General features: G+C 42.3%; 1 protein-coding gene and 1 long non-coding RNA gene across 4 annotated transcripts in view; one reads left to right on the top strand and one right to left on the bottom strand.

Moving 5' to 3' along the window:
* Positions 1 to 20,292, bottom strand: part of LOC138741037 (V-set and immunoglobulin domain-containing protein 2-like) — a 72,653-nt gene that overhangs the window by 3,180 nt on the left and 49,181 nt on the right. For both annotated transcript variants that reach the window (XM_069894513.1, XM_069894512.1), the window contains 3 exons: positions 18,296 to 18,457; positions 12,920 to 13,045; positions 743 to 881 (listed from right to left, as the gene is read on the bottom strand). In XM_069894513.1, the coding sequence (XP_069750614.1) occupies positions 743 to 881; positions 12,920 to 13,045; positions 18,296 to 18,457 (427 nt within the window). The remainder of the gene's footprint in view (positions 1 to 742; positions 882 to 12,919; positions 13,046 to 18,295; positions 18,458 to 20,292) is intronic.
* Positions 1 to 20,292, top strand: part of LOC138741038 (uncharacterized) — a 54,997-nt gene that overhangs the window by 13,613 nt on the left and 21,092 nt on the right. For both annotated transcript variants that reach the window (XR_011343279.1, XR_011343280.1), the window contains exon 3: positions 266 to 419. This is a non-coding gene — a long non-coding RNA (uncharacterized lncRNA). The remainder of the gene's footprint in view (positions 1 to 265; positions 420 to 20,292) is intronic.

Below are 20,292 nucleotides of genomic sequence, written 5' to 3'. Positions count from 1 at the left end.
GCTCTACACCTAGCATGTTTCAAGAGCTCTCTAGCTCTTCAGCAAAATTATAAAGTAAATTTTCTGCAGAAATTTAGAACTAATCCTAAACAATGAAAGCTCTGAATGATGTATTACAGAAAACCTCAAGAAGGCCAGATGGATGATAGTTAAAGCTTTAGTCTCATTTCTGTGAATCCAAAAGTGTTAATTTTAGCTAAATTTTAATATTTAATTTTCTCACTCTTAATCTAATACTTCTTTTGTTTTCTTGATTTTGATTCAGCCTCATATTTTACGAATAAGAAATAATTTTAATTCCGTAACTCACCAAGGTCCCAGACAAATGGAATAAATGTGGAAATAATGTTTCTGCTGGCTGTGTTATTTACAATGAGAGGTCATTGTCTCAAAATAAAGAGTCAACCATCCAGGACAAGGTAATTGTGAATGTTTCAAATTCTCTGCCTATGGTGTATCAGTTATAGAGTACATTCAAGAGAAAGATCAACAGAGTTTTAGATATTGAGGAAATTGAAGGATATGTGGTTTTGCAGATAAGTGATGCTAAGGTGAAGATCAATCTTGATTTTCTTGAGTTTAGAGCAGACAAGCCGGGGTGGGGAGAGCAGGGGGGTGGGGTGAATGGTCAACTTCTATTCTTTATGTTTATAGAGCATGGCACAAAATAGCCCAGTGTACAAAATGGCGGTTATTACCTTCCTTAATTAGAACTACTGAGACCAAGCTTAAATATTCAAACCTCAATTCATGCCCTGGGTACGAGTCCTTGGACTGCTTCTTCCTTTGGTGAAGTAAATAGTATGTGACAATGGCAATCAGAAGGAGAGCCATAAGGACACCAAATATAGATCCAATAATCACTCCAACCTCATTGTTCACTGTAAGAAAAAAATATTATTACTCATAGCAAAGCTACTCACAACTTTACATTTGGTTTAGATTTAGCTTTGATTGGTCAGATGTCAGTCTCTTTTCTCACAGCTGATTACAACCTACTTACAGCAGACGGCAGTCAATCATCTCACCTAAATGGAGCCACCCAGTGCAATCTTCTACACTCACTTAATTTTGCATATCAATGTTTCAAAAATGATATGCATTGCTGTGGTGTCTTTGATGTAGGAGTGCATCCTTGTAAATTTAAAGGAATGGTATCAAATAAGAAGTAATACCAACTTATACAAGGATATTCTGAGCCACATCACTAGAATATTGCTTAAACAGATAAATTGTGAGCAGTGTTTGAAAAGAGAAGAGACACAAATGAGCAGAGACATTGGGGAAAATAAAATCCAGGATTGACAGACTTGGCAGCTAAGGACATGGTCAAATAGTGGATGATTAACTCACAAAATGGTCAATAAGTTAAAATTGGAGGTGCATATGTATCTCAAAGGATATGGGTAAGTATTGTTTCAGCAGAAACAAATTTAGATTAGCAAATATAGGGTGATGTGGGCAGCAAACTAACTAAGGTTTAGAGGAATTTAGAGGAAACAAGAACATGGACGATGGTTCCATATAGGATAGGCTAGGGAAACGGTTATACATTACATAGCAGTTAGTGCAATGCTGTTACAGTGCCAGTGATTGGGTTTGAATCTGGAACTGCCTGTAAGGAGTTTGTATGTTCTTCCCATATCTGCTTCAGTTTGTCTGGGTGCTTCTCCTACCATTCAAAATGTACTGGGGTGGATGCAATTGGGTGACATGGGCCAAAAGGGCCTGATACCGTGCTGAATGTCTAAATTTAAAGTTTAGAATTTTGAAACAGGTTCTTAGTAATGGCAAAGATCTTCAATCGAGATTGGATATGACACTTTCAACAATACTGCATGGCCTTGGTAAAATACTAGAAACAGAAGTCCATTGAATGATGAGGACCAAGGCCATTGATGGGTCAAGAATTAGAAGGAATAGTTTTCTTTTAGCAGAATCATTTGGAAAAGCCATTCTGTCAGCATAAACCTGAATAGGGAGTAGTGACTAATGGGATCTGATATTTGGAAGCTATAATATCCTCCAGGATTGCCTTAGAGAGGAAAGCAAGTCTTGTGATGAGCAATATTTGTCATTGACATGGATGAGGTGCAAGGAGTATTTAAAAAGGGATACTGATCAAAGTGTTGAAGAATAGGGGCATATGCATGAAGTGAGACAAACATGAACAATATCTTCTAACAGGCAGCTAGGAAGGGGAGCTTTATGGTCAGTAGTTCAATGTCAGACTCAGGTCAGTTTAGAATACTTACTACCGCATTACTTGCGCCCAATGCCCAGCCGGCCACCTGAGCTCTTGAGCAGCCCAGGAATGCCGGCCTGTTCGGAGCCACGGCCAATGCTGAACCAGTAGCGGCGCTCGGTCTCGGAACTCCAGCCGAAGTTGTCCAGGTGGAAGGCCCACTGCAGGTGCTGGTGCGACTCCAGCAGCCGCTCGATGTCCAATCAGAAGCGGCGGGGGAGTCCCAGCAGCTGGAAGTAATCGAACCGCTGCAGGGCCCAGCAGGAAGGGCAGAATAAAGTGGACGGTTCAGGGCTTGCCCCGCACCGCCAGCACCCGGTCGCGGCAGGAGAGAACGCACGCAGGCCGCTCGGAACAGCGGCTCGGTACCAGAGCTCGAGGTCTCGGCCCAGGGACTGGGGCCTCACCCCAGCCGGCCACCTGAGTTCTTGAGCAGCCCAGGAACACCGGCCCGTCAGGACGGCCAAGCAGACCGTACACATCAAGCGCATTACAAAGACGAAGTTTAACAGAAGTTTGTAGTATAACTACAAAGATATGGTTCGACCTAAAAGGGGAGGCAGGCCTCTTCAGCCCAGTTAAGCAACCTGCATAGGAGAAGGACACTCCGATATAAAACCTATGACCCAAGGACCTCGCTGCCCCGTCCCAGCTTGCTTGGCCACGGCACACGAACCATGGGTGTAAAGGGTGGGGCCAGTACTGCGCACACTGCACTCCACCTAAAAGCTCCTTGGCGCAGGCCCGAGGACATGTCCACATCCTCCCCCTCAAAAGATGCACACAAACTCAAGCGAGCATGCTGGAACATCAGAACCATGCTAGACACGGCTGACAGCCACTGACCTGAACGTAGGTCTGCCCTCATCGCACATGAACTCCTCAGACTCGACATCGACATAGCCGCTCTCAGCGAAGTCCGCCTTGCAGATGTAGGCAGCCTCCAAGGACATGGCGCGGGCTACACACTCTACTGGTATGGCAAGCCTCAGGCTGAACGATGCCTATCTGGTGTTGGCTTCATGGTCAAGAACTTCATTGTCTCCAAACTCGAAAACCTCCTGACAGGCCACTCGGATCGGATCATGTCCATGCGACTCCCCCTTCAAAACAAGCGTCACATCACCCTCATCAGTGTCTATGCTCCAACCCTTCAAGCGGAATCAGCAGAAAAGGACAAGTTCTACACCGACCTGCGCAACCTCATCCAATGCATACCTACAACCGACAAGGTTGTCATCCTTGGCGACTTCAACGCTCGCATCGGCAAAGACTCAGAAACCTGGTCAGGAATCCTGGGCAAGCATGGTGTTGGCAAGTGCAATGACAACGGGCGCCTCCTGTTGGAGCTCTGCGCAGAACAGCGGCTTGTCATTACTAACACCCTTTTCCAGCAGAGAGACAGTCTGAAGACTACCTGGATGTATCCCCGATCCAAACACTGGCACCTCCTGGACTACGTTCTGGTGCCAGGAAGAGACAAACGAGATGTGCTCCACACCAGCGTCTTGCCCAGCGCGGAATGCCACACTGACCACCGCCTTGTTCGCTGCAAGCTCAACCTTCACTTCAAGCCAAAGTTCAAGAACAATGGAGCCTCCAGAAAGAGGTTCAATGTTGGAAACTTGCAGTCAGACGAAGTGAGAGGAAACTTCCAGGCAAACCTCCAAGCAAAGCTCGAGGATGCAAACTGCCTCATGGACACGTCTCCTGAAACCCTCTGGGATCAGCTGAAAACGGCCATTCTGCAATCCACTGAAGAGGTACTGGGCTTCTCCTCCAGGAAAAACAAGGACTGGTTTGACAAAAACAACCAGGAAATCCAGGAACTGCTGGCAAAGAAGCTATCTGCCCACCAGGCTCACCTTGCAAAGCCTTCCTGGCCAGAGAAGAAACGAGCCTTCCGTCTCGCATGCAGCCATCTTCAGCGCAAACTCCGGGAGATCCAAAATGAGAGGTGGACCAGCCTCGCCAAATGAACCCAGCTTAGCACCGACATTGGCGACTTCAGGGGTTTTTATGAGACACTAAAGGTGGTGTAGGGCCCCTCACCCCAAGTCCAAAACCCTCTGCGCAGCTTAGATGGCGAAGTCCTCCTCAGCGACAAGATCTCCATCCTCAATCGATGGTCAGAACAGTTCCAATCTCTTTCCAGTGCCAACCGCTCAGTCCAAGAATCCGCCCTGTTCCAGCTCCCTCAACAGCCCTTGAGTCTAGAGCTGGATGAGGTCCTTACCCGGGAATTGACATATAAGGCAATTGAACAACTGAAAAGTGGCAAAGCAGCAGGTATGGATGGAATCCCCCCAGAGGTCTGGAAGGCCGGCGGCAAAACTCTACATGCCAAACTGCAGGAGTTTTTCATGCTCTGTTGGGACCAAGGAAAGCTGCCTCAGGACCTTCGTGATGCCATCATCATCACCCTGTACAAAAACAAAGGCGAGAAATCAGACTGCTCAAACGACAGGGGAATTACGCTGCTCTCCATTGCAGGCAAAATCTTGGCTAGGATTCTCCTTAATAGACTACTACCTAGTGTCGCCCAAAATGTCCTCCCAGAATCACAGTGTGGCTTTCGCGCTAACAGAGGAACTACTGGCATGGTCTTTGCCCTCAGACAGCTCCAAGAAAAGTGCAGAGAACAAAACAAAGGACTCTACATCACCTTTGTTGACCTTACCAAAGCCTTCAACACCGTGAGCAGGAAAGGGCTTTGGCAAATACTAGAGTGCCTCGGATGCCCCCCTCAGTTCCTCAGCATGCTTATCCAACTGCACGTAAACCAACAAGGTCGGTCAGATACAGCAATGAGCTCTCCGAACCCTTCCCCATTGACAACGGCGTGAAGCAAGGCTGCGTCCTTGCACCAACCCTCTTTTCAATCTTCTTCAGCATGATGCTGAAACAAGCCATGAAAGACCTCAACAATGAAGACGCTGTTTACATCCAGTAACGCACGGATGGCAGTCTCTTCAATCTGAGGTGCCTGCAAGCTCACACTAAGACGCAAGAGCAACTTTTCCGTGAACTACTCTTTGCAGACGATGTCGCTTTAGTTGCCCATTCAGAGCCAGCTCTCCAGTGCATGATGTCCTGTTTTGCGGAAACTGCCAAAATGTTTGGCCTAGAAGTCAGCCTGAAGAAAACTGAGGTCCTCCATCAGCCAGCTCCCCACCATGACTACCAGCCCCCCCCACATCTCCATCGGGCACACAGAACTCAAAACGGTCAACCAGTTTACCTACCTCGGCTGCGCCATTTCATCAGATGCAAGGATCGACAACGAGATAGACAACAGACTCGCCAAGGCAAATAGCGCCTTTGGAAGACTACACAAAAGAGTCTGGAAAAACAACCACCTGAAGAAACACACAAAGATCAGCGTGTACAGAGCCGTTGTCATACCCACGCTCCTGTTCGGCTCCGAATCATGGGTCCTCTACCGGCATCACCTATGGCTCCTAGAACGCTTCTATCTGCGCCGTCTCCGCTCTATCCTCCACATTCATTGGAATGACATCATCACCAACATCGAAGTACTCGAGCTGGCAGAGTCCACAAGCATCAAATCCATGCTGCTGAAGACCCAACTGCGCTGCGTGGGTAACGTCTCCAGAATGGAGGACCATCGACTTTCCAAGATCGTGTTATATGGCGAGCTATCCACTGGCCACCGAGACAGAGGTGCACCAAAGAAGAGGTACAAGGACTGCTTCAAGAAATCTCTTGGTGCCTGCCACATTGACCACCGCCAGTGGGCTGATATCGCCTCCAACCGTGCATCTTGGCGCCTCACATTTCGGCGGGCAGCAACCTCCTTTGAAGAAGACCACAGAGCCCACCTCACTGACAAAAGACAAAGGAGGAAAAACCCAACACCTAACCCCAACCAACCAATTTTCCCTTGCAACCGCTGCAACCGTGCCTGCCCGTCCCGCATCGGACTTGTCAGTCACCAACGAGCCTGCAGCAGACGTGGACCTACCCCTCCATAAATCTTCGTCCGCGAAGCCAAGCCAAAGAGTTCAATGGAGATAAGTTCAATAGTGCAGAAGTAAGAGAATTTAGATGGCATGATGACTAAGTTTGCAAATGACATGAAAACTGATGACATACTGGACAATGAAGAAGTTTATTCTAAGGTTACCACAGGATCTAGATTCTAGATCAACTGGGAAAATGGGCAAAAGAATGGCTGATGGAATTTAACTCAGACAAGTAGGAAACAATGCATTTTAGGGAATTAAACCAGCCCTGGGCATACACAGACCCCTTGGGATTGTGAGTGAATATTGAAACCTTAGGGTACAAGCAAATGAAAGTCAGTTGGTGAAAACAGTCTTTGGTATGCATGCCTTTATTGAAATATTGAGTATTGGAGTTGAGACATCATTTTATAGCTGTACAACTCGTTGATTAAGCTGCTATAGAAAGCTATGATTAAGCTAAAAATGGTGAGAAGAGATGCACAGGAATATTGCCTGGATCAGAGAGCTTGGATTATAAAGAAAGATTGGATAGGCTGGCACTGTGTCCCCTGGAGCAAAGGAGGCTAAGAAGTAACCATGTAGAGGTTTATAAAATTATGAGGGACATAGATAGGGCAGAAAGTCACAGTATTCTTCTTAAGGGCAGGGGAGCCTAAAGCAAAAGAGCAGAGATTTGAGAGTAAATATTTGAAGATCCAAGGAGCAGGAGTTGCACACAGAGGCATGTTGGTTAGAGGAATGAGAGTTGCTAGACACAAGTGCAATTACAACAGTTGAAACACATTTAGACAGATAAATAGATTACAAGATCACAAGATAAAGGAACAGAAGTAGGCCATTCAGTCCATCAAGTCTTCTCTGCAAATCCACCCTAACCTAAACTGTTCTCACATCTAGTTCCAAATTCTGCCCTTCTCCACATGTCCCTCGATACCCTGACTAATTAGATACCCATCAATCTCCCCCTTAAACTCCTCCAATGATTGGGTATGTGGCAGCGAATTCCACAAATCCAACACCCTCTGGCTAAAGAAATTTCTCCTCGTTGCTGTTTTAAATTGGTACCTTCTAATTCTAAGACTGTGCCCTCTTGACCTGGATTCATCCACCAAGGGAAACATCTTATTCACATCTACCCTGTCCAAATCTTTCAGGTTTTGAAATATTTCTATGAGATCCCCTCTCATTCTTTCATACCCCAATGAATACAGTCCAAGAGCTGCTAAACTTTCCACATATCTTATCCCTTGCATTCCAGGAATCATCCTGGTAAATCTTCTCTGTACTCTTGCCAACATCAGTACATGCCTTCTAAGATAAGGGGCCCAAAACTCTCTAAATGAGGTCTCACTAGTGCTCCATACAGCCACATCAACACCTTTATATACACTATTCCTCTTGAAATGAATCCCAACATAGCATTCGCTTGCTTTACTTCAATAGTGAATTCAGAGGGAAGGGGGTGGAGAACTAAGAGAGAGAAGACAAGGGGAGGGGAAGCAAGGGGAGGTGGTTAAATTTTAGGTCATCCTGCACGAGCACCTCCTAGTTCCTTTGCTCTTACAAATTATGAATTTTTTCCCCATCCAAAATGTCCTCTTCCAAAATGTACAACGGTACATTTCTCAACATTGTATCTCATCTGCCATTTCTTTGCCCATTCTACTGTCCAAGTCTCTCTGAAACCTTTTGGTTTATTCAATACTTCCTACTCCACCACCTACCTTGGTGTCATCTGCAAACTTTGTCACAAAAACATTCAATCCATAATCTAAATAATCAATATACATTGTAAAAAGAAGCCAACCCACTGTGGAACATGACTAGTAACCAGCAACCAACCAGAACAGAATCTCTTTATTCCTATCCTTTGCTTTCTGCCTATCAGCCAATGCTCCACCCAATCTAATATTTTTCCTGTAATTCCATGAGCTTTCATCTTATTAAGCAGCCTTTTATGTTGCACCTTATCAAAAGCCTTTTTAAAATCCAAATATACAGCCTCTCCCTTGTCCACCCTACTTGAGATTTCTTCAAAAATTTCCAATAGGTTGGTCAGGCAGGATCTTCCCTTCATGAACCCATGCTGGCTTGGTCCTATCATGCAATGCACCTTGAGGTATTTCATAATTTCGTACTTGAGAATTGACTCCAATAACTTTCCAACCACTGACGTCAGACTAAATAGGCCTATAATTTCCATTTTTCTGCCTCTGTTCTTTCTTAAACAGTGGAACTACATCTGCAACCTTTCCAATCCTCCAGAACCATGCCAGAGCCTATTGAGTTCTGGAAAACCAATTCCAATGCCTCCACAATCTCCAAACCACCTCCTTCAGAACCCATGGGTACACTTCATCTGATCATTCAGCTTACTAAGCACTATCTTTCTAGTAATCCTGACTGTACTTAATTCTATTCCCTGAGACCTCTGTCTATCAGGTATATTGCTATTGTCTTCCTCAATGAAGACTGATTTTATATTTATATTTACTTTTTATATAATTTTTTTAAATCTTAGCAGAAAAGACTTCTTTGTAAATCAGTCAAACACAGGCAAATGGAAAAACACAGTGCTGGAGAAACTCAGCAGGTCAAACAGTGTACCTTATATAACAAAGATAAAGATCTATAACCAATGTTTTGGGCTTCACCAAGGTATGGAAAAATGTCAGCAGGTGTCTGCATAAAATGGTAAGGAAGTGGAGGGCTGGGGGAGGAGCATGATCCCAAAGGCAGGAAGTAATAGGTGGAGAAGGGTGAGAGGGCACAGCAGCAAGCAGGGTGAGGAGGGGTGGCTAGGTGAATTCAGAGGGAAGGGGGTGGAGAACTAAGAGAGAGAAGACAAGGGGAGGGGAAGCAAGGGTAGGTTAGCAGAAACTAGATAAGTCAATTTTAATGCCATTCGGCTGGAGAGTGGCCAGAAGGAAAATCAGGTGTTGTTTCTTCAATTTACTGGAGCTTTTGGTGGGATAAAACATGAGAGCATTGACAGACATGAGAGTATGGGAGTGGGATGCAGAATTGAAATGGTTGTCCACTGGGAGGTCCCTGTCACTGGTGCACACTGAGAAAAGGTGCTCAGTGAAGCAATCTCCCAGTATGCATCCTGTCTCTCTGATGTAGAGAAGACTACATATCTGTCCATGGTCTCATGTACTATCCCACCAAGACCACCTGTAAATTGGAGGAAAAACCCCTGATTTTCCATCTGGGTACTCTCCACCTGGATGGTATTAACATCGACCTCTCCAGTTTCTGCTAACCTGCTCTCCTTTCTCTCTCTCCCTTCCCTTTCCTCTGTCTTCTTTCCCTCAACTCTGTACCCCCTTCCCTCTGCATTCACCTAACCATCCCTCCTCCCCCTGTTTGCTGCTGTGCCTTCCTTATTTTATTACCTCCTGCCTTTGGGATCATGCTCCTCTCCCACTTCTCTCCCCCATACATTTTTCCATATGTTCATGAAGAGTCCATACCTTGATGAAGGGTTCAAGTACAAAACATTGGTTATGTGTCTTTATCTTTACTATATAAAGTACACTGTTTGATCTGCTGAGTTTCTACAGCATAATGCTTTTACTTCAATCACAGTGTCTGCAAACTTCAATTTTTTTACTACAAGCAAATGGAATTTGCCTGGATAGACACATTAATAAGCACAAAGGCCCTGTTCCATTCTGTATAACCATGAATCTATAAAGATGACCTCATTGGCAGGAAAATTTCAGAGATAGTCCTACGGGAACACAAAAGAAATTAGAGAGATTTTTTTAAAATCTTTACATTCCACTAAATAAACTGAACAAAACTTGTCACGTGTAAATATCATTCCTGATATCAGCATTAATTTGAATCCATATCCCCTTATCCCAGTCCCTCTGCTAAAAAAATTATAGTTCCAGATTAACTTTTTCATATAAGTTTCTCCCAGTTATGAGACCTGCTGACATCGCTCCCCTGTCAGATATCCTATCTCTGAGAAACAATATAACATCTTACTGCATTAAAATGCCCTTTTTCAGATTAAAATAATGCCACTTGAAAATATTCAATCTGACCTCAATCTTGATCAAATAGATAGTTTTAGGAAGAAGCATGGACTAAGAAATTAATCTGGACTTCCACGGGAATTTTCCTTCACTCATCACAGAACACTTGGAAACAACATTGGGTGCAATATCTCTTGAGCTTATGTGTCAAGTGTTATGAGCCCAGAGGACCCCAAAACCCATAGCAACAGAAATTTACCAAGACAAATGGTGACTTAAACAAAGGTTACTTTTAATGATCTTTAAACATGAAAACAGGATCAAAATTTAACGTTACTATTAACTTAACCCCCTTCTAATTCTAAGTGCACGTGTAGGTAATGTGTATACAAGTTCAGAAATGTTCTTTAATTCACGGTCCATTCTCACTTCTCCAAGTTCACTGGTTGCAGGCAATTCTTATACTGTGCAGAGAATTTAACATTTATGAATTTCACCAGGATTCAGTGCTTGAAAGGTAAATAGTTACTGCTCAGGAAGGTTCTTGTCAGATTTCAGAGAGAAATTTGTTGCTCGTTGGACACCCACAACTATTTCCTTCTGATCAGCCATCTCAGTGTCTTGCCGAAGATACTTGCCCCATCAGGATTTTCCAGATGATAACCCCTTTCTTTCAGGTCACCACAGAGTTCCTTTTTTTTCCCCTTATTTCAAGTGAAACATTAGGCAGCCAGACATCTCTTCTTGTATGGACCACAAGGGCCAGGTTGAACTAAGAACTCACAACCCATCTTCAAAATGGGGTTTTTCCACAAGCTTGCCAGCTTGTCCTGTTCCAGTCCCAACTGCTGCTCCTGAACTGTAGAAACTAATTTTCTATCTCTCTATCTCTCTCTCTCTCTCTCTCTGTCTCTCACAGAGAAAACCACATGACCCTCTTAGAACAGCCAACTGCACTCAGACAGAGTGCGGCTCCGGACCGAATCTTCCGAGTTTGCTCATCTGTTGCTTTCCAAAACAATAATCCATTACTCCACAGCATGTCCAATTAACACCTACTTGTGAAGTCCTTATAGACACTCTTCAAAGTCACCCAGAGCCTGGACTGTCTGGCTTGAGCAGAGCTCTGGCATTTTAAATATCTGTTTTGAAGTGTTTGTATATGACCTACACTAAAATAAAACCTGCCACAATGTATCTCCCAAAAACATATCTATATACAATATCAAATATAACATAATCTGTCATACAGGTAATGACCCAAATAGAACAGTGGCATCAAATGAGCTCAATGTGCATGGTTTTACCCTCAGGAAAGAAGCTTAACTTTTGTAAAACAGTCCCTCTCTGAGATCTCACCATATTTTTTTTATTTCCATGGATTCTATGCTGATCCAACAACTGCTTTCCTATTCATACTTTCTTTGAGGAGACGATTAAAAAAATGTCAGATCAGACACAAGGTGAATGATATGTGATGTTAGTTTTACATTCCATTGTGCCAATAGAATTGCAGTGATATCTCACACAAGCATTCCTCCCTGAACCAACATGATTTTTCACTGTACTTTATTGGCCGTGTCACTGAGAGGGAAGTTGGGCTATTAAGTTATCAATTATACATATTGCTCTTCAGCATATATTAGATTTGAACAGTGCAGATTCTCCATGAGAAAAATAAGGTTTAATTTTTATCACATTGTACTGCAATATCTTGAAATCCCAGAAAATCGGATAAAGATTTCTAATTTTTTGTACAAGATTGGATAGTTCATGGACACAGGAATTCTCAACTCTTAGGCACTATAAAACATTTCACGGCTAGATCCCAACCAAACTGTTAATCTCAGATGATAATAAATTTGGAAATCATTTAAAAGCAAATCAGAATCCACTTTGTTACATTTTGAAATTTTACTGTGGAAATCCTGTTGTAAAACACTATTGAGCAAAGCAGATTCTCAGGATTGAGTTTATTTTTGCACTTTATCTCATCACCAACAGCCTAGAAACAAGCTGTGTAAACTTTAAGTGCTGTATGGTTCAAAATAGATTTCACCCGAAGTAAATTTGCATCAATGATCATCTCATGGTAAAATTACACCGACTACAAAATTTAACTGGGACATGATCTATCTAAACATGATTGATGTTTCCTAGAATCAGACATCTGCCTAAAGATGGAGCAAGAGTCCTTGTCAAGTTGAATTAAGGAGTTTTATAACTACATTTAAAGCAAAAGTGTAGCTAGGAAGAGGTTAGGACTTTCTATTGTTTGCATGTTTGATACTGGACTCCAGAATCACCTACTCACTCATCCCATTAGCTTGTCACTGTCACACATATGGAAGGGTTTGCAGTACAACATAAGTGAAGCAAACCACCCTCAGACCCATGGAACTCCCTGAGAAGAATGAAACATTTAACCAGCTGCAAGATTTTAAGAATCCTGACAGAGCTAATGTTAAACACAATGATGTTGTAACACACCAAAAATAGGTGCAGTCTTATTTCTATCATTGACAAGATGACACAGGGTAGTGAAGCATTGTGTTTCAAGACAAATCAGGAAAATTATGCTGTAAACATCCAAGTACAGTTTGTTGCCATCCGATGGCATTACTTGCAGCTAACATTAGGTCAGTTTCTAATGAGGGTTTAATTGTCCACACTGAAGAAGAGTTCTATATCATTACCTGTGACTGTCAGAACCAACTGACATGATTGTTCCCCAAGGACATTGGACGACACACATCTGTAGACTCCTGATTCCTCCATTGTAAGGTTCTTCAAAAACAGTGTGCCCTTTTTGGAATCTACACCTAAAAAGGAAGATGTAAATCAAATGTAAGAAATGCATAATCCAGAAAGGATCATATATTGTCATTTTTCATTTCAATTTTAAATTATTAAACTATTTTTGAGGTTCACTAGCTTCAGCCATAAATCATGAAAAACACATAATCTCCAGACATGCACAACAGTTTCATTGGGATGTGGGGTAAAAGAAAATTAATACTTTTATAAGTAAATTAAACCCTGTTGCTCAATTTTACTTGCAGATGTAACGAGCACTAAAACGTAAATGAAAGTCAAAACAGCAAAAATTTGTAGTGTGCATATGTATCATTTGTCTGCATGTGTGTTTGCAGTGTATCATTCCAAGGACCAAAGAATGCTATTTCGTTGGGTTGTACTTGTACAATCGGTTGATAAATAAGCTGTAACTTTAACTTGAGATGTTGGCTGTCTGAAATAAAAACAGAATTGCTAGAAACACCTATACGGTCAAGCATCATCTATGGAAAGAAAAATAGTATTAAAATTTCAAGTCAAAGACCACTCATTAGAACAAAATTATAAACTCTAGTTTTTCCTTTCATCTTCTGAGTGCTCTGATTCCTGTCACAATATACTTTGAAGAAGGGCTCAGGGCTGAAACATTGGTTATACATCTTTACCTCCTATGGATGCTGCGAGACCTGCTGAACTCCTCCAACAAATTTGCTGGAGAAAATACCACAGTGTCTGCAGATTTTCCTGTTTCACTCCTGCCACAATATAGTTCAGTTGAGCGTTTCTGATTGTTATTATTCCCTCTTTTAGTTCCATGTGTTCTCATTCCTTTTGGGCTTCCTCAGCTACAGAAGCAGTCACTGTTTTTAGCATGCATTTGTTCCATGTTGCAGGCTATCTTTGGATGTTGTTAGATCTCTTTATAATCACTTCACTTGAATGCTATTAACCAGATGGAGCACATTGGCAAGGAAACAGAATAATCTGTCACAATTCCTGGTTTGATGTACATGCAAAGAGTTCTATTAGAAGATCCTTGGCAGGGTGAAGATAGACAGAAGGCATGTCTTCCACAATCAAATAGCATTAAATGTATCCTGAATACCTTCTTGACACACAGCCACACAGAAGATGCATGTAAAACATGAAACAAAGCAAGGTGTGGTGGTACACCACCAGCCTACTGCAGGGGATGACCTCTGTACCTGCAGAAGAACACGGGAGGACAGGGTAACACCTGGCCAGCTGTCAATCAGCCGACCTGAATGGACAAACTCCACCCGGTTGGCTGTCAATCGCCCTCCGGGATATAAGATGGGTCCAGCCCTTTGGAAGCCAGTCTCAGAGCTTGCACCAGCATTCTCACAGCTAGCTCTGTGAAGGTTTAAGTTGAATAAAGCCTGTAGAACAGACTTTAAGCTTTGTGCATTTGCTTCTGTTCAATAGTGCACCACACAAGGAAGTCAATTTTGCCAACATATAGTATTAACAGGTGGGAGAACTTAGTCCTTTGGGATGTAAATATTTTGCACAAAATTTCTGTTATGAGCCACACAAACTCTTTTTGTAGTTCTCTCTCTGAAATATGAACAACAAAATTATTCTATAATTTTATTGTTTACATTTCTGATACCACCATTCATTATCATGGTCACAATTGGGCCTATGTACACAATGCCAAGCCTACTTGTTCAATGGTTTCTGAGACCAATTAGAATATTCATTTATATTCAAGGTGATTCATATTCTGACAGAACTTGCAATTGAACAACTATGCATACTGGAGCAGGGTGTGAAAAATGGAGTGATAACACTGGGGCTTTTTGGCTATCTAAAGAACAAGATGAAATCCTTGCCATTGAGGGAATGCAGCAAAGGCTCACCAGACCGATTCCTGAGATGGCAGGACTGAAGAAAGATTGGGTAGAGTGAGGGTTATACTCCTTGGAATTTAGGAGCACGAGAGGGGCATATAAAATTCTGAAAGGACGAGACAGGTTAGAGATAAGAAGAATATTGACAATGTTGGGCAAGTCTAGAACAAGGAGTCATCGAAGGATAAGGGGTAAGCGATTTAGGACAGAGATTTCAAACTTCTTCTACTATTACATGCTTAACTATTGCACACTAAAAGCAGACAATGCCTCTGTAGCTAAGGAAGCCCAAAGGGAATGAGAACACAATGTGAAACTCCCTACTACAGAATGCTGTTGGGGTTAGTTTATTGGATATATTCAGAAAAAAGTCAGATGTGGCCTTTATGGCTAAAGGCATAAACAATAATGGAGAGAAAGTAGGTATGGGGTACCTGCACCGAAGTCGTATGATCATCCGTGATTGTGTGAATAATGAAGCAGACTTGAAGGGCCGAATGGCCTATTCCTGCACCAGTATTCCACGATTTTATGAAAGCAAATATATTATAAATGAAACGCTTTATCAGAATTGAACTGTCTCAAAGTTGCTCAAACAATAATAGATTTACAAAGTTACTGAAATAAAAACAGAATTGCTAGAAACACCTATACGGTCAAGCATCATCTGTGGAAAGAAAAATAGTATTATAATTTCAAGTCAAAGACCACTCATTAGAACAAAATTATAAACTCTAGTTTTTCCTTTCAACCTAACAATTTTATTAGGTTAATGTCTTGATGGCTTCCGAATTAACAGTCAAGACCAGGGGATATTCTGAGCAAGTGAAGCATATGAGGAAGAGATATGAACTGGCAGAGTGTAATCTCAACCGGGGAGTTTACAGTAATTGTGATTTTCCTTCAGAGAATGGTGTTTTTTTTTCCCTCCTGCAGTATGAGAAAAAGTTTATATTCACAGTCTAACTTAGAAAGACCATATCTCCAGCTATTTTGAAACACATGCTATGGCTGTGTCATTGCCTTTTTCAAAGTATCTAGGTTGACTGAACACAATGGCTCTCAGAACAAGTGTCCAAAAATGCAGTCTTCAGCCATCTGAAGAAGCATACAGTCAAGAGCACAGAAAGAATTTGCAAAATGACTGATATAATTGCACTACCAATCAACCACAATCAGACAGAGAATCACAATAACAATAAAAGGATTAGGGGTTTTATTTGGGAGGAATCACAGCAAGATACCGCCCAGACACAGAATCCATGCTGGCTAACAACCATCCACTTACAAAAACCCAACATTAATCCCATTCTCCCTAGATTCCATAAACTCCTCCCTCACCCTCCTGTTTCTACAACTCAGCCCACCCTTGGGATAATTTGCTGTGGTGGATTAGCCACCTAACAAGATGTCTTTGGAATGCGGAAGGAAATGTGAAAACCCAGCACCGACCGGCACCCACTTGCTGAGCCACTATGCTTCCCAAGGCAGCAAGGGTATTATTTTCTTTGAGCAGTGCATTCTCTTTCAGTGTGAAAATAGAAGAAAAAAAAAACTCCAGCTATATAAAATCTGAAATAAAACAAGAAAATGCTGGTCAGGCAACATTTGTGGAAAGAGAAATCGTCAACGTCATGCAAAGAGAAAAATAAACAAGTCATTATTAGCAGAAAATTAAATAGAAGAGGGTTGGGTTGACCAAATGGAATGTTTCATAGAGTAAGACTAAATTAGATAATCAGGCGGTTAGAATTAGATCAGGATTCTTTGTGTAATGTGTTGCCAATGTGAAGGCCAGGGGGTGTGCCAAGCAAGCCAGACTGTACTAATAGAAAAAGAGAAACTGAGCCAAAATTTTGACAGAAAGAAATGGCCTATAGTTTTCGAACAATGGAAGAGACTGGGGGTATCAAACGTCTGCAACAATGATGAGAAATTTACTGTGTGTTATTCAAGTATCAATAAGCTAAAAAGCTCAAGTTCAAAGGGCACTTCTTTACCATTGAGTTTCTCCAGCAGTATATTTTTTTTTGCTCCAGGTTCCAGTATCTGTAGTCTCTTCATGTCTCCTTTTCCCAAATTGAAAATGGGTTACAAAATAGATGAAGGGAATTATAGACAGAAGACTAGACTAGATGAGAGATAGAAGATGCTCCAAGAAGGAACAAAACACAAGAGAAACTCAGTGGCTCAAGCAGCATCATTGGGAGATAAAGAATTGTCAGTCATTCGGGACATTGAGACCAAAAATGCAGAGGGGAGGTAGCTGGAATAAGGAGGAGAGGGTAGGAGGGATGAGACAAAGACATTGAGGGATTTATGAATCATGGTGGTTAATGGAATAATGGAAAGATGGAGAGGGTGAAGGGTAGAGTTTGGAGATGGGACCAGGTGATTGATAGGTGCCAGGCACAGAAAGAGAGAGAGTGGTGAAGAAAGCTTTTGGTATGCTGGTTTTTATAAATCAAAGCCTCGAATATAGGAGTTGAGAAGTGATGCTGAGACTATTCAAGGCACTAGTGAAACCAAATTTAGAATATTGTGTACAGTTCTGGTCACCAAATTATAGGAAGGATATCAATGAGGTATAGAGGGTGCAGAGAAGATTTACTGACATGTTCCCTGGATTTCAAAATCTAGATTACAAAGAATGATTGAATAGATTAGGTCTTTATTCATTGGAGCGTAGAAGGTTGAAGGGCGATTTGATAGAGGTTTTTAAAATTGTGAGAGGGATAGATAGAGTAGATGTGAATATGCTCTTTCCCTTGAGGGCAGGTTCGATTAAAACAAGAGGTCACGAGTTGAGAGTTGGGGGAAAAAGTTTAGAGGTAACATGAGGGGGGAACTTCACTCAAAGAGTGGTGGCTGAGTGGAATGACCTTCTGCAAGAGGTGGTCACAGCAAAGTCAATCTTGTCCTTTAAAGAAAAGTTAGATAGGTATATGGATGAGAGGCGATTGGAGGGTTGTGGGCAAAGTGCAGGTAGGTAGGACTAGAGGAAATCACTTTGACCGGTACAGACTAGAAGGGCTGAAATGGCCTGTTTCTGTACTATAATTGTTGTATGGTTATAAAAAGAAAGAGAGAGAGAAGAGCAAGATGATTCAGAGGAAGGTGGCAGTGGAGAGTTCACAAAGGATGATAAAGTAGGAACAAAAGTTACCAGTGCTGGAATCTGATGTCGGTAATATGAACCATCAGGGGAAAGGAGAAGGACAAATGGGACAGAATAGAACAGGAATTGGGAGGGGATGCAATGGGTGAAGTATATGTCCAGAGCTGGATACAGGTGGAACTACAGACCCACTTGACACATTTCCATACTTGCAACATTGATTAACTTCAAATATAATTTGGGATTGCTCGTAAATGCTCAAAGAGAAGCATCATCCAAGATACCTTTTTCTATGATTCTTGGTGACGATGTTATGGTGGCAGATTTGACCTCTGACCACTTGTACTGAGGTGCTGGGCGACCCACTGCTGAGCTGCAGGACAATGTAACGTTGTTTCCTATGTATGCCTTCCCAATCACTTGACACTTTGGACGCGATGGTGGTACTGCACATTGAAACAAAGTGGCTCAAATCAGTATCACTAACAAAGTAGATTGTTCAACCTATAAATGAATTAATGCAGCAACTATTTCAAATATGATTAAGGAGCTTGGAGCTATCTATATATCTTTATGGTCCTAAACAACATGGCAACATGGCACAATAGGGTGGCATGGTTGGTGAGGCAGTTAGCATGATGCCTTTATAGCACCAGTTCTCCCCATGACTGCATTGGTTTTCTGCGGGGGCTCCAATTTCCTCCCACCATTCAAAATGTACCAGGGGTGTAGATTAACAGGGTGTAAATTGGGTGGCATGGAGTTGTGGGCCGAAGAGCCTGTTACTGTGCTATATGTCTCAATTTTTAAAAAATTAAAAATTAAAACACAGAACCATGTAACCATGTAACAGTTACAGCATAGAAACAGGGCAACTTGGCCCTTCTAGTCCATGCTGAACACTTTTGCCCACTTCACCCCACTGACCTACACTCAACCCGTAACCCTCCATTCCTTTCCCATTCATTTACTTATACAACTTCTCCTTAAATGGAACCTACCTCTGCTACTTTGTCTAGAGGCTCATTCCACACACACACCACTCTCTGTGTAAATAAGTTTCCCCACCCTCATGTTTCCTCTAAACTTTTGCCCTATAACTTTCAACTAATGTCCTCTCATTTGTATCTCCCCCTTTCTTAAAGGAAAAAGCCTCTTCACATCAACTCTATCTATACCCCTAATAATTTATGGATCATTCAAATAATGGTTGTTGATTGTCAACACAATTCAATAAATTAGGTGAGGCCTTTCTTCTTGTACTATGGGACAAGGATAACTTACTTACATTTTGTGAAGGCAAGGTCATGCCTCATGAGTCTAATTGAGTTTTTGAGGAGGTAACAAAAGAAATTGATGAGGGTAGGGCAGTAGATGTGGTCTACATGGATTTTAGCAAGGCATTTGACCCTAACCCTAACCCTAACCCTAACCCTAACCCTAACCCCTAACCCTAACCCTAACCCTCTATGCTTTCAAGGTGCCTGTTGTTCATGTGTCCAAGGCTCACAGGAAGATAGGGCACATGCTACACATTGAACTATAGGCTTGGTGTTGGATACACCATGGAACAAGATAAGTTGTGAACCTGTTAATTAGCATGTTATCATGTATTGAAAGGGTAACAGATTTATGAAGGCAGTCACATTGGGAAAGATTCTCCATGATCTCTCTTGGTGGAAATCTTTTTTTAATTGCACAGAGAGTTATTACCAATGGTGTTTCCAACTGTTAAAAAAATCTAGCTTCCTCATGCAGGCTAATGTCCCCCACATGAGACTCACCCAGAAAGTCATGAGGCACAGGAACCATGGAAAATTGGCTGTAAGGATAAATAATTGGCTGATAGGAAGAAAGCAGAGAGTAGTAGTGGAAGGAAAGTATTCTGCCTGAAGGTCGGTGACTAGTGGAGTGCAGCAGGGATCTGTTCTGGGACCCCGGCTCTTTGTGATTTTTATAAATGACCTAGTGAAGAGATGGAAGGATGGGCCAGTATGTTTGCATATAACACAAAGTTTGGAGGAGTTGAAGGTTGTCAAAGGTTACAAGATTATATAGATATGATGCAGGGGTGGGCAGAAAAATAGCAATCTGGATAAGTGTGAAGTGATGCATTTTGGAAGGACAAACCATAAGACTGAGTACAGGGTTGATGGTTGGTTACAAGGGTGTGGATGAACAGAGGGTCCTTGGGGGTGAAATCCATATATCCCTCAAGGTTGCCGCACAGATTGATAGGATAGTTAAGAAGGCCTATGGGATGTTGGGCTTCATTAATAGG

Source organism: Narcine bancroftii, chromosome 8 (genome assembly GCF_036971445.1).
Source record: "Narcine bancroftii isolate sNarBan1 chromosome 8, sNarBan1.hap1, whole genome shotgun sequence".
NCBI lineage: Eukaryota > Metazoa > Chordata > Chondrichthyes > Torpediniformes > Narcinidae > Narcine > Narcine bancroftii.
Note: the sequence above shows the minus strand (reverse complement) of the source record. Positions and strands in the feature narration are given on the sequence as shown.